Here is a 15,836-nt window from a genome sequence, read left to right as displayed (position 1 = left end):
CATTGACTATTTTGAAGTGGAACCAGAAAATGGCCGCCACTGCTATGCCCTATAGCAGTCAGGAGGATGAGACTAGCCGGCCACTGCCACCAGCACCGAGAATTCCCGGTCAAAAAGCTCGTACTGTGGGAACCAACACACAGGCATCGATCAAGAGGACGTCCCACACCTACCTACGTGGATGTACTAAGGAAAGATGATGGTGCAGAAAGCACAAAGGAGCTGGCCAGATGTATGGAGAACCGAGATGACTGGAGACTCCGATGGAGGGCTCGTCTGAGGACGACGTACTGTAGAGAGAGATTAACCACTTCAGCCAAGTAGCAGATCTACAAACTCACAACATGCCTGATGCAACTGTTGTGTAGCCTGGTAAACCCCCCTCCCTCCGGAAATCTCATTTGCATTTGCAAGCTTCTTCCATTTGACAGAGTCAGGTTAACTGTGAGCTTGTAGATCTGAAAAGATTTGTTATACATTTTAGACATAGGCCTATAACTTGTAACACGGGACATTCTGCATAATGAGCACTTTTACTTTTGGTACTTAAGTATATTTTGATGCCAATACATGTACTCAAGTACATTTTGATTACGGAACTTTTACTTGTAATTGAGTGTTTCTACATAACATTGATACTTTTACTTAAGTAAAACATTTGAGTACTTTTTCCACCACTGCTGATATACAGTCAGACTACCTATGAATCAGCGATATATAGAGAGAGAGAGTTGCGTCGCGCTTTGATCTAGCCGCAAAGCTGAATGCGCCTCCTGTAGTTCCAAACATGGATTGATTGATTGAATACTTCAATAGCAATATGACCCAAAAAAAAGCACAGGAAAGTAAAGTTCAATACAAGGTCTACTAAGAGGATTTTAAACCCAAGAACAAGTATAATCCTCTTAGCAGACTTTGTATTGAACTGTATACTTTCCTGTGCTTTTTGCAAACTGCTAATAAAATATTCAATCAATCAATCAATCAATCAAACAATCAATCAATCAATCAATCAATCAATCAATCAATCAATCAATCAATCAACCAACCAATCAATCAATCAATCAGAAAGCCTATGGCTTGTTACCATTGGGGTCCTTCAAACTCAATTAATCGAAAATTGGAACTTCCTCATTGAACTTCCGCATTCCATTCTTACAATGGGAGTCAAGCCAACACTAGTGTCGTCACTCTCATAGTTATATCACGCTGCTACGACTCAAACAGGACATGCTGTATGGTCACATGACTTATCTCCTGTCCATGCGATCGAAACTCTTCCTGCATGGGTGACACCCATTGGGTGCTGCTGGCTCCAGTTCATGGCTGCATGTCTTGAACTTTGCCCAGCAAGTCTCCCCCGTCAGCAGGGTCACTCTGCATGGTGTGATGTGTACAATAAAGACACACACACACACACACACACACACACGCCAGTCGAACAGGCAGTGCATTCACTGCTAGTAGGTTTCTGTTAGTTAGTGCATTCACTGGCCTGCAGGACAGGACAGGTGGACACAGCAAGTAGTAAACAAGGACTGTCATCTAGCCTCGGGTGGCCAGACAACAATATCACTGCGTAGATCCGTCTGGTTTCCAGGCTAATAACTGTCATCTAACTGTCATCTAACTGTCATCATGGTCGGTAAGCGACGTGGTGGTCGGGGGAACAACGCGTCTTCACAGGCAGCAGCAGCTCAGAACAACAGGAGAACACCAAGGAAGGTGAGCACGCTTTTAACCATTTCCCCAAAACTTTTACCAACATGTCAATTGTCATAAATTGAGCCTAGCCCCTACGGAACCTCTCCCTCCGCTGTATAGCTCCGAGATGAGGTTCCTCGTTTCCCTCTGCCGTTTTAGCAGGACATTGTCGCACATTTTCCTCTTTACATGTTTCTTACCCCTTTCTGCACATCGTATCCAAAAAGTAAAGGTTTTCTGCAATGCTCTCAGATGTTTTAAGTTCTAGCGCACAATAAAAGCTATCCAACGAGTTGAAGAAAGTATTTAATTTGCCTCGGTCCTCAGCCGGTTCCATAATATTTTGCATTAGAAGATGCAATTCAACATTTGACCAGTAGGGGAATCAGTAATGTTATCTCTACGGGCGCAACTCTTGCGCAATGTCTTAAAAACATGTAACCGGATGAGGACCGAGGCAAATTAAATACTTTCTTCAACTCGTTGGATAGCTTTTATGGTGCGCTAGAACTTAAAACATCTGAGAGCATTGCAGAAAACCTTTACTTTTTGGATACGATGTGCAGAAAGGGGTAAGAAACATGTAAAGAGGAAAATGTGCGATAATGTCCTGCTCAAACGGCAGAGGGAAACGAGGAACCTCATCTCGGAGCTATACAGCGGAGGGAGAGGTTCCGTCGGAGCTAAAATTGAGCCCACCCCTAAAAAACTACAAGCTCTCAGATTCAGAACACCGGTAGATTTGATCTGTTATATATTCGCTATTTTTTAGAACGTTTTGAAAGTCTAATAGAGCTTTAACATTGTCATGTCATTTGTATATTTCTGTTATGCTTTCACTGAATTTGTTCAATATTGACAATGCGGGGAGACTACTCCATAGCTGTAAAGAAAACATGATGATGATGATGATGATAATCATTATTATTATTATTATTATTACACACACACACACACACACACACACACACACACACACACACACACACACGTCATTGCAACAGCTGGGGTCCAACTTAATTTCTTGTCAGTTACAGTGACTGATGTTCACAAACAATTCAGCAGACAGGAAATAAACTAGTGGGACACATTTATAATGTTTATGTTTATGTCAACCATGTTAGTGATGTGGTTCTCAAAGTGGGGTCCAAGGACCCCCAGGTGTCATTGAGGGGATTCCAGTGGGACCCCAGCTAAATTATTGATAGTTGGGAAACAAATGGACCCTTTCAGTGTAACTCCAAGAGTGTGCACAGTATAATAGAACCTAATGGACTCGTATGGGTCCATTTGGTTCAATTTTTACACTATCAAAGTTATGGGGGTCCGTGGCCTATTGCCTTACAAACTGGGGGTCCTTGAAATGAAGAAGTTTGAGTAGAACTGTTGTGAAATCAAGCGGCAAGCCCTCTGATTTCCTGCTGTACCATGTGTAACATGTGGTGTGACCGTGTGTGATGATGTCATATCAGTCTTTCCCAATCTGTCTTTTACATAATGCTTATGTTTATGGTTATATGGAGCCATATAATCTCATGTGGGGAAAGGTCACATAAAAAACTAAACAGCAGACATTTTATTCATTATTTACATGTTGGAGTGTGGCAAATACATTGTCAAATTTGGAGCCTTCCTTGCCTTTTTTTTTTTTTTAAAGATGTTTTTGGGGCTTTTTCTGCCTTTATTTGAAAGGAAAATAGGCTGACAGGAAATAGGGAGAGAGATGGGGGGGTTGACGCACAGCAAAGGCCGCCGGGATCGGTAGTCGAACCCGCGACACGCTGTAAGACTGGTTTACCAATCTATGTGGTTTGCGCCTGGACCGCTAGGCCAGCGGGCGCCCCTTTCCTTGCCTTCTTAATTAGGCTTCTCTTTTCTACTTTACCACTTTGAACACTAGAATCCCTATTCTGGGGCAAACATTCGGCGAAAAATCTACAAGCTCACAGTTGCGATGCGTTGTTGTCTATTTTATGGTAAGGATATTTAATTGAACCATGTCCATGTTGCATGAAATTAAGGATTGTTGTATAAATGTCAGATTTAACACAAATGTCATATACTTATATATACAGTTCTTTGTCTGCCTGTTCTCACCACTGCTGGCTTGAGAAATACACAGCTCATCAATATTTGTATTTCACATCATGCATAATCTTATTCCGTGTGCATCGTTTGACCGCCGAGCGATGGGTCGATTGAGCCAAACAGAGTATTATATTTGTGTAAATATCTTCTCTTATATGGGGGTCCCTGGTATATCTTTTGAAATGGGGGTCCACGGGCTAATATGTATAAATATGGGAGTCCTTGACACGAAAAAAGTTTGAGAAGCGCTGCCTTATATCGCCACCAAGAAGGTGGCAACCCTAGTGGCCTACCCAGGGCTGTGTTAATCCATTCAATCCGGGAACGCATACTGTGTCATTTTAGATTTATTTTGCTGTTACCATTATTTTATAATTTTTTTTATTTCTTTTTTTTTTTCGTGAAATCTTTGAATATATATTTATATATATATATATATATATATTATATATTACATATTTTGTAAAGCGATAATTGTTTTTTTTTGTAAAAAAAACGTATAGCTGATCTTGTATATCTGCTATTTTGAATAGCCAAAGAAATCTTAAAATGACACAGATGCGTTCCGGGATTGAATGGGTTAAGTCGTGGTTTCAGCCGTCAGATGTTTCTACTTTTCACCATTCTTTTCATGTCCTCTCAGACTCTAAGCGAGCCAGCTGCCTTTGCGAAGGCTACAGGCTACGAGACAGACGTCCCTCATGACAAGCTGACCGTGGCCCAGGCACGGAGGGGCACGCCAGGTGTGACCTTTCTCCATCTTCCACCATATCACTGAGAACTCATCTCTGACAAGATAAGATAAATGGACAATCTTCTATCTACACAGTAAGATCCTGTGTGTTCATTCATCCATTTTTAACTCTTGAGAGTGTAGAAATGTAACCGTTTTGTTTACAGTCCATTTGGTTGTATTTGTACGCTCTCAGAGATGAATTAACACTGGATTTTACTGTGCTTCCCCAGTGGAAATATCCATAAATATACACGTATCGCCAATGACTATATGAATGGATTTTTATACAAACAACAGTGAATATGTAAGTAGTATATCGTTGCTGTCGGGCAGAAACCTCCTATCTCCATATACTAACTTTTTGTGTTTTTTCGTAAATTAACGCCCTATACTTGATCATACTACAGCGTCACACAAAAGCATCAAAAGTAGCAGATCTACAAGCTCGAAACGTGGCGCGAAGCGTCACGTTTTGCGCTTGTAGATCTGCTACTTTTGCCGCTTTTGAATTTGAACCCTGAAGTAACAATTTTGGACATAATGAGGTTTCCATCTGACAGAGACGACGATATGAAGAACGTCACTGAATTATATCCCCTCTATCATATTATTATCCTCTGTACACACCTTTGTGTTATTTGGTATTAGCGGAACATTTCCAGTCAAGTTGATTGGGACAGACACACAAGTGACTGATGTCTGAAAAAGATTCAAACAGATAATGTCCATCTCCACTTTTGTTTCTGTGCCCCGTGTAAACTATTTTATATATATCTCCCAACATATGCCTGAAGAAGTAGATATCTATTGACAGGACTTCTATTCACCGGTAGAATGATATGAAACCAGTCGGTAGTGGATCTTCAACATAGAGCTTTATTTTGTGCAGTTAGGTTACAAATAGCAGCGATGGGCAAGATCTCAAGATTACAACACACGTCAGTAATATTTATATGTTTATTCTCTCAGTAGGCGGTAGGTCTCGGCCGCCTCCTCTTCTCGTCTATTTCTTAATATTAGGCAATATTAACCATCTTGTTACTAGGCCATATGGTTATCTGCACTTCATTTTCTGCAAGTCGTTGTTGTTGTTTGGCCCTCAGTAAGACCATGGTAACCTAATGCAAATAGCTCATCTATCTCTTGTGTACGATTAGTCTCTTATGATATAGACATCTTCGGCCGTCTTCCCAGAAGTGTTTGTTAGTATCTCAAAAATACTTGGAACTCTTACTCTAAGTATGTAAGCAATCATATCTTTACTCTAACAACTTTTTATTCTGTCTCTGAATAGAGCACCGAAGTTTGACGTAATTTACGCATCCTACCAGGGTCGCGTATTTCCCCCCCAATTCTGAATTTTAATATCGCGTCAAATAAGAACTGTGTTCCAAAAATAAACAAATGATCCCGGTGGTTTGACTCTATGAAGCATCAACTGACGGTGAGAAAACGCTAATGTTACTTCCGCCGAATTAGTAAAATTTTCGCCAGAAACAGACTGTATCAAATATGAGTGACTGACTATCATAAACGATACAGAGCCACCTCCCTGACAATATTGCAGAGACAGTTTGTTTATTTTTGTACTGTAATTCTTATATGAGACGATTCTAAGATGACGCAATGTTATTCTCCTTAGAGAAATTACTTCCGCGACCCAGGGGATGAACTGGTGATGTCAGGACTTCGGTAGTCTAGACTCTATGAGTCAACACTTTTCTGTGGCTAAATACAGAGACATGGTTTCCCACTGAAGGCCTCTTATATAGTGACGTTTTCTTTTATACATAGATGTGTTTTTTAAACAACACGCCTATTTGAACTTAGCACAGGGTTTGTATTGAGGCATAATTGTGGATAGAAACAGCTGATTGGGTCACAAGAGAGACCTTTTTTTTTAAATGATCAATTTTACAAATGTGTAGATTTTTAACTGTTTAACTGTTATATGTATTGGCTACCAATCCCATAATTTAAAAGAGGACATGACTATTAATTTATAATATCATAATGTGGTATCTTATAGCTCACCGACCAGTACGGGTGTATGCGGATGGAATCTTTGACCTGTTCCACTCTGGACATGCGCTCGCTCTGATGCAGGCCAAAAACCTGTTTCCTAACACACACCTGATTGTAGGAGGTAAAGTATGTAATTTCACCCATATAAACTATAAACCATATACACACACAATACACTAATTGATTTGGTTTGACAATGTCCTCGAAGTGATGTCATGAGATGGATACTTCAGAGTTCCATTTAAAAGAAATTGTGACAATGAAAAACTTATTACAACCACATCTAGCGAAAAGCTGTCTAGTAGAACAGTGGTTTTCAAACATTTTCTTGTCAAGGACCCACAACTTGATGTGTATTTGTCCGCAGACCCCATCTGAAAATATGTTTTGCCAGGGACCACCATAAAGTTTTTTATGAGACGATTTGTGTTCAACTTTTTCAAAAATAATTCAACATTTTCCCCAAATGTTCAAATGTTTTTGAAAATAGCCGATCTACAAGCTCACAACATGCGTTGTGAGCTTGTATGACACCTATTTTCAATAGCCAACGTATAACATTGAGTTAAAGTGGTTGAACTGATTTGATGCTACATTAGCTCATTTTGCTGAGGGAGTCTATGGAACCCACTCAAGGACCCCTGCTGGAGGTTCCCAGACACCACATTGAGAGCCAGTGTAGTAGTATACACACTGACGATTAGGACCCCCCCAAAAAAAACAAAGCAAAACAACAACTAACAAAGAAACAAACAAAAAACGGAATAAAAAACACACAAAAAACACAACTCCTTTGAATTCTATTTGAATCTCTTCTTCGCTAGGCCTGTCACAAATCACAATTATTACATAATCATCTAATTGCAACTATTTGAGATAATCGCAATAATCTTTCACATAATCGTCATAATCATTTCCATGTTGGAACATACATTTTCATTTATTTTCAAACATTTTCAAAAATAGTGTAAATAGCAGATCTACAAGCTCAAAACGCGTCACATCGTGATGCGTTTTTGAGCTTGTAGATCGGCTATTTCCACTATTCATGTTTTTTTTTATAAAGTTGTTAAATAATGTAAGTTATTTGTCTTATCTGCACCTGTTGTTTACGATGCCTAAAAGCCAAACAGAAATGTAATTTATATTCATAATGTTCCATAATGTTCTATAACGCAATTTAATCGTTAATCGCAATTATTTCAGCGACAATTAATCGTCAAGTAAAAATGTCATATTCGTGACAACCTATATTCTTGGCACCTCAGTGCATCCTCTATGTGTGCGTCTCCAGTCTGCAGCGATGAACTCACTCACAAGTACAAAGGCTTCACGGTGATGACCGAAGACGAGCGGTACGAGGCCCTGAGACACTGCCGCTACGTCGACGAGGTGGTGCGGGACGCTCCCTGGACCCTCAGCCCCGACTTCCTCAAGAAGCACAAGGTCATTCATTCTGTCACACATCACTCCTTTGACCCAGCAGATATACAAGCTCATAGCGCGGCACCGAGTGCCGCGCTATGAGCTTGTAGATCTGCTATTTTTGAAAAATCGTGAAAATGTGTGCAAATCTTTAAGTGTATATATTTTTAAAGCGAACATTTGTAAAATATTTTGTTCCAGGGACCCCCCCTCCCCCGAGGCAAAGATTTGAGTGCATATGCACAAATGTTCACGATTTTTCAAAAATAGCAAATCTACAAGCTCATAGTGCGGCACTTGGTGCTGCACTATGAGCTGGTAGATCTGCTATTTTTTATTAGCCAAAGAAATCTAGAATGACAGATGCGTTCCCGGATTTAATGGGTTAAACGTTGCTATCTCCAACTTTTTGTGTGTTTTTTTTCGTACATTTAACGCCCTGCTTGATACCAGCGTCACACAAAAACGAGCTCAAAACACGTTGCTTCGCGCCGCGTTCCGAGCTTGTGGATCTGCTACTTTTGCTACTTCTGCTAACAGTTTTGGACATATGAGGTTTCCACCTGACAGAGACGATATTCTCTTTGCTTTTCATCTTCTTTTCTTTCGTTTGTCTTGACTTTGTCGTCACTTAACTGTCTTTTAGTGAATAAAATGTTATTTTTACCAGTCTGTATGGTTAGAGTATGTTGATACAATATACAGTAACTAACACAACTGTGGTGTTTGTTCTCATTGAGACATTTTGAACATGTGGTTGGGAAGGACCACTACAGATAAAAAGAGGTATTGCTCTGCGTTATAGCTCATCAGTAGAAATGCTGGTGCTTGCGCATGGTATCTGGGCTCATATCCCGGGCAGGACATCAAAGTTACAGATTGCGCCTTGTTATGTTATGCAGTTGGACAAATCGTCCTGTTTTTATTTGATTGTCAAGTCAAATTTTATCATGGCCCAATATCACAAAACATACCCCAAAGGGCTGTACATAAAAAGAAGCAGTAATAAAACAAAGTACTGCAATGCATTGCTTATACATACACATGTGTGCAAATCACACATAAAACAATATAGGCAATTTAAGCTGCAGTGCTTGTTTCAGACTAGGCGATGTCGAAGGCTGATGCAAAAAAGGTGTGTTTATTCTTCAATATGTTGACTGAGCTAGACTGTTAGATGTGGACGGGGGGGGGGCGGGGTCGATAGGAGAAAGCTCTGCCACCTACTGTTCGTTTTATCTATTTTTGGGATCAAGAGACTGCTTGATCGCAGGGATCTAACTGGAATATAGCGATTGACTAGAGATGATAGATAGGGTGGCACTAGGTTGTGTAATATTTTGTAGGTTAAGAGTAAAATCTTAAAATCAGATCTGGCGTGCCGTGTATAGGGAGCCAGTGTATAGAGAAGAGTTAGGGGGTGATGTGATTAATATCCTGGCAGCAGTGTTTTGAATGAGTTTTCATTTGTTGGTGGTTGCTTTAGGTAGTCCAGAGAGAAGGGTGTTACAGTAGTCTAGCCCAAGGGTTCCCAAACTATTTAGGTCACAACCCCCCAAAATAATCATATCTGAACTGGGGACCCCCCACCCTGACAAGCGCTAAGAATTGTAGGCATTACACACATAAATATTGTGAAAATAGCCGAACTACAAGGTGTTGTGAGCTTGTAGATTGGCTGTTTTCACAATGTTTGCCTCTTTCTTACGGAATATTTGACAGTTCGGCCAATTTGGTATTAAAAAGTCTTAACGGTCTTTAAATTGTATCTTTTATAAATGTGCAGATACCCTGTATACATTTATACTGTGTGTTGGTTTGTTTACTGTTGAGTGAGAAAACAATGTTGCACATTAAGCTAATCATCTGGGGACCCCCCAAAATAATTCGGGGACCCCCAGTATGGGAACCATTGGTCTAGCCTAGATGATACAAAAGCATGCATGAGTGTCTCAGCATCAGTCATTGACAGAATGGGGCGGATTGCGTTGATGTGGTTCTTTGTGAAATGTGTCATCTTCTACCCACAGATTGACTTTGTGGCTCATGATGACATTCCTTACACGTCTGCTGGATCAGAGGATGTTTATAAACACATCAAGGAAGCAGGTGAACTCACTTTTCCTTACGTAATCTCATCTAAAGGTAGCTCTCCACCGCACCGACGTCGGTGGCGGTAAGTGTTGGAAAGTGTCTGTTGAATGGGCGGTGGGTACACTGTCGCATCGGGTCGCAAGTAGAGTTCTCAACGGGCCTGAAAATTAAGGCCCGGCCCGAACAATTACCATAATTTTTGTCCAGAAAACCCGAAAAAGTGTCATAATGTGCTTAATGTCATCAAAGTCACGCATCCAACAAGCTTTCAGGGTCCCCACACATTTTTAGCAATGAATTTCCAAAACTTTTCCAAAACTTTTCCAGAATATTTAGCCCAATTTCCAGGCCTATATAACAATCATTCAGCGCAATAATGTGTCTCTTACTCCTATGTACAATGCCCAAAGATAGGCAGTGTAGCAAAAATAAAGCATAGAATATAGAATGGTACAATTCCATTCAAAATTTGTGGGCAAAATTAGGGCATAGCTCACTGGAATACAAGACTCATTATGGCATACGTATGACTTATTTTTTTTAATAATATTGCCTTGCATTTGCCCCATTTATGAATTTAAAAGTAATGAAGGATGCAAGGATGTTTTAAATTACACTTTTGTTGTAGGTTTTCCTATGTTTTTCCTATTAAGTTTTCAACAAGAGGATACTGTCAGACACGAGGAGGGATGAACATAATTATGTAAAACAAATCAAGAGTGGTAAACTTAAAGTGCCATTTATTTTAGGAACAGTACAGTATCCGGCTAAGATTTGTGGAATAACTTGCAGCCAGCTCTATTTGGGTCCTCTTCTCGCTTTACCCAGTCTTTAAACTTTTCATTTGTAAGCCACAAATTATTAAACAAACATTTCCCTGGCATTGTGGATCATACTACTAGTTCAACCGATATATTTTAACTGCGTTCGTTTACGCTTCACCGACTATTCACATGTTGCTCGCAATTGTTTGTTGGGACAGCAAACACACAACCTGCACAAGTTGCCAGGTTGGTGTCACGTGACAAACAAACAGCTCTACAAGCTAACTACTCATCACGCTGCAGCACGTTGTGAGCTTGTAGCTCTGTTATTTTTATCACGTGACCAACCTGGCACCCTATGCAGTGCAACCTAACAATTGAGACATACATTAGGCTGCCATCACACAGCCCGTTCGGCGAAAAACTACTTATGTTACATATTTTGTGTAATGTTATACATGTTTATGAAAATGTTTTGTGTTAACAAAATCAATAGCCAAAAACAATGCATACCCAAATATTTTTCCAGGACCCTTGATAAATTCCAGGACCTTTGATCAATTCCAAACCTCTTCCAGTACTGGATTTTTTAAATTTTTATTTCAAAATATTTCCAGGAATTTCATGACCGTGGGGACCCTGAGCTTTGAACTGACCAGATTGAACCTTCTGTTCCAGAGATAATGGCCAAAATATCTTGAAAACGTTCACTTTCTCCGTTTTTCGATGTTTGAGTTTTGGCCATTTTGGCCTCTTTTTTTTTTATAACACAGGCTAGGACAGTCGGACGGTGACGAACTAGATATCTGAGTAAAGTTCACTTTGAGCTGCATCCAACGCATCCACTGCCATTTCCGTCGGGTCGGGTTGGGTAGGGTCAGGTTCGGGCAGAATTTGAGAACTCTAGTCGCAAGTTGTAGGGAAGCTCGGTCGGCTTGTTGTTGAAAAAGACATCAAGCCATAGGCAATTTTTTTGCACCATAGTAGCCGTCTGTCGGTGTCAGCTCTCAGGTGCATTCAGCAAATTTTTCCACACCTTCCGTCTTAGACGTCGAGTGGCACTGAATGAGTTAATGCAGTGGTTCTCGACTTCCACAGGGGGTCCTTGAGGATTTCCAAGGGGTCCCCATAAAATGTACAATTGTTAAACATCAGCATTACTTAATTTACAAGACATTTACACAATTACAGAATGTAGAAGAATTGTTATTTTGATCATACTGTATAGCATTATCTCTCAACCACATCAGTACAGCAACGAATTCTGGACGAAACTCATACCCAACTATATAAAATATATTGGTTCTGAGAGAACTCTCATCAAATGGGGGTCCGTCGCTCTAATTTCGACTAAATTAGGGTCCTTGATATGAAAAACATTGAGAACCATTGCTCTAATGGCGCCTGACAAATGCTTAGATTCATTTCCAAGTCATATCCACAAACAAAAAAATCTAACCTTCTACTCTAATAACTAAATGATTGCAGGCATTAAAGGATAACTCACAGGAGTGCTATCGAAATCATTACTCACCAAGTTAGGTCAGAATCCCCAAAACTTTTTAAACAAAGAATCTGGTTATTTTGTTCATCACAAATTGACGTGTAGCATTTTGGCATGAAAGCCTTGATTTGTGTACTCCTGTGTCATTTGCTGTTGTGATTTGTGCGGTATGTGAAGTTGTTCTTGTGTCTTCTGATACAGTGAAAGAATTATCCACACTCTCTTGAGTAGTTTCTAGATTCTTTACTAGAGGCTTGCACAGCAGCAACAGTCTACCTAAAGAAACTGATGCGTTTCAGCACGTAGGCATTTCTCAGCGTTTCAAACTAAAAGTGGAAGTGACATACAGTATATTAACATTATGTCACTTTAGGCAGAAGACAGCTGTGTCTCATTAGTGAATATCATTTCCAATTACAATACAATCTTATTTACATTTAATGCATCATAAAGAGTACCTGTATTTTACAGTTCCCACAACCATATCATTTGATTACAAAATAACTGTTCAATAATAATTCCTCATTCAACCCCTTTTGGGAACTCTGTATTAAGGATGGAGGAATGGATCCAGTAAGCCTCCCTTTGTAGTAGTAACTTGTGTCTTGTGTCTTCTTGTCACAGGAATGTTTGTGGCCACTCAGAGGACCGAGGGCATCTCCACGTCTGACCTGATCACTCGTATCGTCAGAGACTATGACGTCTACGCACGCCGCAATCTGCAGCGAGGCTACACAGCGCGAGAACTAAATGTTGGATTCATTTATGTAAGACCAAGCTTATTCGCTCATTATATTTTTCTGTTGTTCAGCCAAGCTGTCCCTTTCATTCATTCATTCATTCTCAGATGTCCTCTTTTTCATGGGAGACCTGGGCCAATATAGCATTATCAGAACAACAGTTGGAGACAACAAAATGTACAATGATTTGCAAAACGTAAATACACAGAACAAACTCAAATCATATGAAATGTAAGAACTAAGAAAATAAACACATTTCAAATAATTCTGTTCACAGGAGAATAAATACCGGCTCCAGAACCAGGTGGACACGATGAAGGAGAGAGTCCACAGGGTGGAGGAGAAATCCAAGGACCTTTTCCACAGGGTGGAGGAGAGGAGCCACGACCTGATCCACAAGTGGGAGGAGAAGTCCAGAGAATTCATCAGCAACTTCCTGGAGCTCTTTGGCCCAGATGGAGCATGGGTAAGTCTGCCTTCACAATACGCCTCACCACCAAAGGCTAGATATCCAAGTTGGTTGGGGGTCACCGAAGGGGAAATCCAGTTTTGGTGGAAGTTTCATCTCCATGGGAGGTGTAAGCCTACAGACATGCATACAAAAAAGAGGTTAGGACTGTAGCAGTCAATTCATTCAATTCATCACTCACACAAGATTTATGTTAGTGATGCATATGAAAACACTTTTGGGGTATTTTGACCGGTTGTCGTTTTCTGCACATAAATGCTCTAAAATAAATGACAATATTTTTTATTTGGAATTTGGGAGAAGGTTGTCAGTGTTTTATTATAGAATAAAACAAAAATGCACTTTTTACACACACACACACACACACACACACACACACACACACACACACACACACACACACACACACACACACACACACACACACACACACACACACACACACACACACACACACACACACACACATTGAGCATTTGACAGCGATGTGAAATCAGACAAATGTGAGATTAAATGGCCGGTCTTTCTCACTTGCAGCATGTGATTCAGGAGCAGAGTGGACGTATGCTCCAGGCTCTGTCACCCTACTCGTCACCCCGAGGCTCTCCCAGCAGCAGTCCTACCAGAAGAAGACGCTCGCTGTCACCCAGCGTGCCTCCTTCCAGCCCCCCGACCTCCCCTCGGAGGAGGCAGGGGCCTCCTTCGAGCCTCCCGACCTCCCCTCGTAGGAGGCAGGGCCCACCTTCGAGCCTCCCGACCTCCCCTCGTAGGAGGCAGGGCCCACCTTCGAGCCCCCCGACCTCCCCTCGGAGGCAGGGGCCTCCTTACAGCCCCTTGACCTCCCCTCGGAAGCAGGGGCGCTCCTCCCGCAAAGACGCAGCAACACATCACATTAATGGCAGCTTGAGGAAGGAGGAGGAGTTGCAAGAGTAATTATAACATATAGAGTAGATATTGATTATTGCGTGCAGGGAGCTCCATATTAAATCACAGTACCAAATGCTACATAGAACCCATTTTGAAATAAATAACTAAATCAACAAATACCTTTTGAGTTCATTGCTCAAAACTACCAACATTTAGCCTGTGGAAAAATGCAATTATTTTGCCAACAGAGGCTTTTAAGTTGCCAAATATTTTGTCAAAACTACAATTACTTTATTTTAATTTATGTTATTAAACTGATGGTGAAAGGGGGGATATTTGATATTTGAAAGGGCACAACATTTGGACTTAATTTTAAACAAAAGTTTGAGGGCTTCATGTGTCCTGGTGCTCAAAATAATCTGAACTTGTACAACAGAAAACTCAGCAAGTTCATTGATTATTTGTATATGCAAATGAGAGTCTTGTTAAGTATGCCATGAGAGTGTGCAATTAATCGTTCCTTTCCATGTGGAAAGACTATTATCAAGACTCTACTTCTAAGCTTAACACTGCACTCTGGAACTTATTTTAATTAATAAAACATTTTAACCAAATCTGTATGGTAGAATATGTTAATACAATATAACTATAGTACATCTGCAGTGGTTGGAGATGAAGACCCTACTCTTCCATTGAGACATTTAGACCCTGGTATAAGGTACCTACTGGTTGGTACTATGTGAAGCTCATACGCCCAAATCTCCCTTAGCCATACAGGGATTCCCTCTTGATGAGAGGAGGTAGATGGGTAGATTTGGCCACACAGGACACCTGAGTTCTAATCCCGGGTGTTAAAGTTGCAATTACCTCTCTCTGCCAGAAGATTACTTTAAATGTATATATTTCAGCTTTAATAATAACATTCACACAAGGTATTATAGCATTCACAGGCTCTTTCCAAAAAAACATCTGTTAGTTCTGCTTGAATTATTTGGCTTCAAATCCTAAATGTATTCCTGCAGTATGTTCTGTTCAAGGCTCGATATCCATGGATAAATCTGCAAGAAGTCAATCATTGTAGACTACATTTTCTATCTCTGGTTGTTACTAAAGTCCATGGTGATGCTATCATGTTGGGCATATGTCCTTCTGGGGTCAAAATCTCCCCCAACTATAATTTGATCAGCAGGATAAAGGATGTTCAAAGTGCCAGTAGTTTTCATTAAATACTTATTCTGTGGGTTATTATTTTAATCATAAAGATTGCAAAGGATAAAACATATTCTCTATATTCACACCTAAATAATCTGCTTATTTTTCCTGGTCAATAAAATAGCAACTTCACTTGAACGTGAAGAACCATGGCTATCTATCCCCCTCTAGTGGCAGACCTTGATATTATTGTTACAATTGTAAAAAG

General features: G+C 40.4%; 1 protein-coding gene across 1 annotated transcript; it reads left to right on the top strand.

Moving 5' to 3' along the window:
- Nucleotides 1–1,300: 1,300 nt before the first annotated feature.
- On the top strand, nucleotides 1,301–14,918 carry LOC308090577 (choline-phosphate cytidylyltransferase B-like). The gene is made up of 8 exons (XM_080435805.1): nucleotides 1,301–1,725; nucleotides 4,436–4,535; nucleotides 6,558–6,674; nucleotides 7,848–7,999; nucleotides 10,009–10,087; nucleotides 12,965–13,107; nucleotides 13,358–13,546; nucleotides 14,087–14,918. Exons 1-8 carry the CDS (start codon nucleotides 1,639–1,641, stop codon nucleotides 14,480–14,482), a joined length of 1,263 nt encoding a protein of 420 aa, XP_080291931.1. The 5' UTR covers nucleotides 1,301–1,638; the 3' UTR covers nucleotides 14,483–14,918.
- The last annotated feature ends 918 nt before the right edge of the window (nucleotides 14,919–15,836 follow it).

The sequence above is a fragment of the Gymnoscopelus braueri genome (assembly GCF_963280865.1).
Source record: "Gymnoscopelus braueri genome assembly, chromosome: 8".
Classification (NCBI taxonomy): Eukaryota; Metazoa; Chordata; class Actinopteri; order Myctophiformes; family Myctophidae; genus Gymnoscopelus; species Gymnoscopelus braueri.
This window is presented reverse-complemented; position numbering and strand designations above follow the sequence as displayed.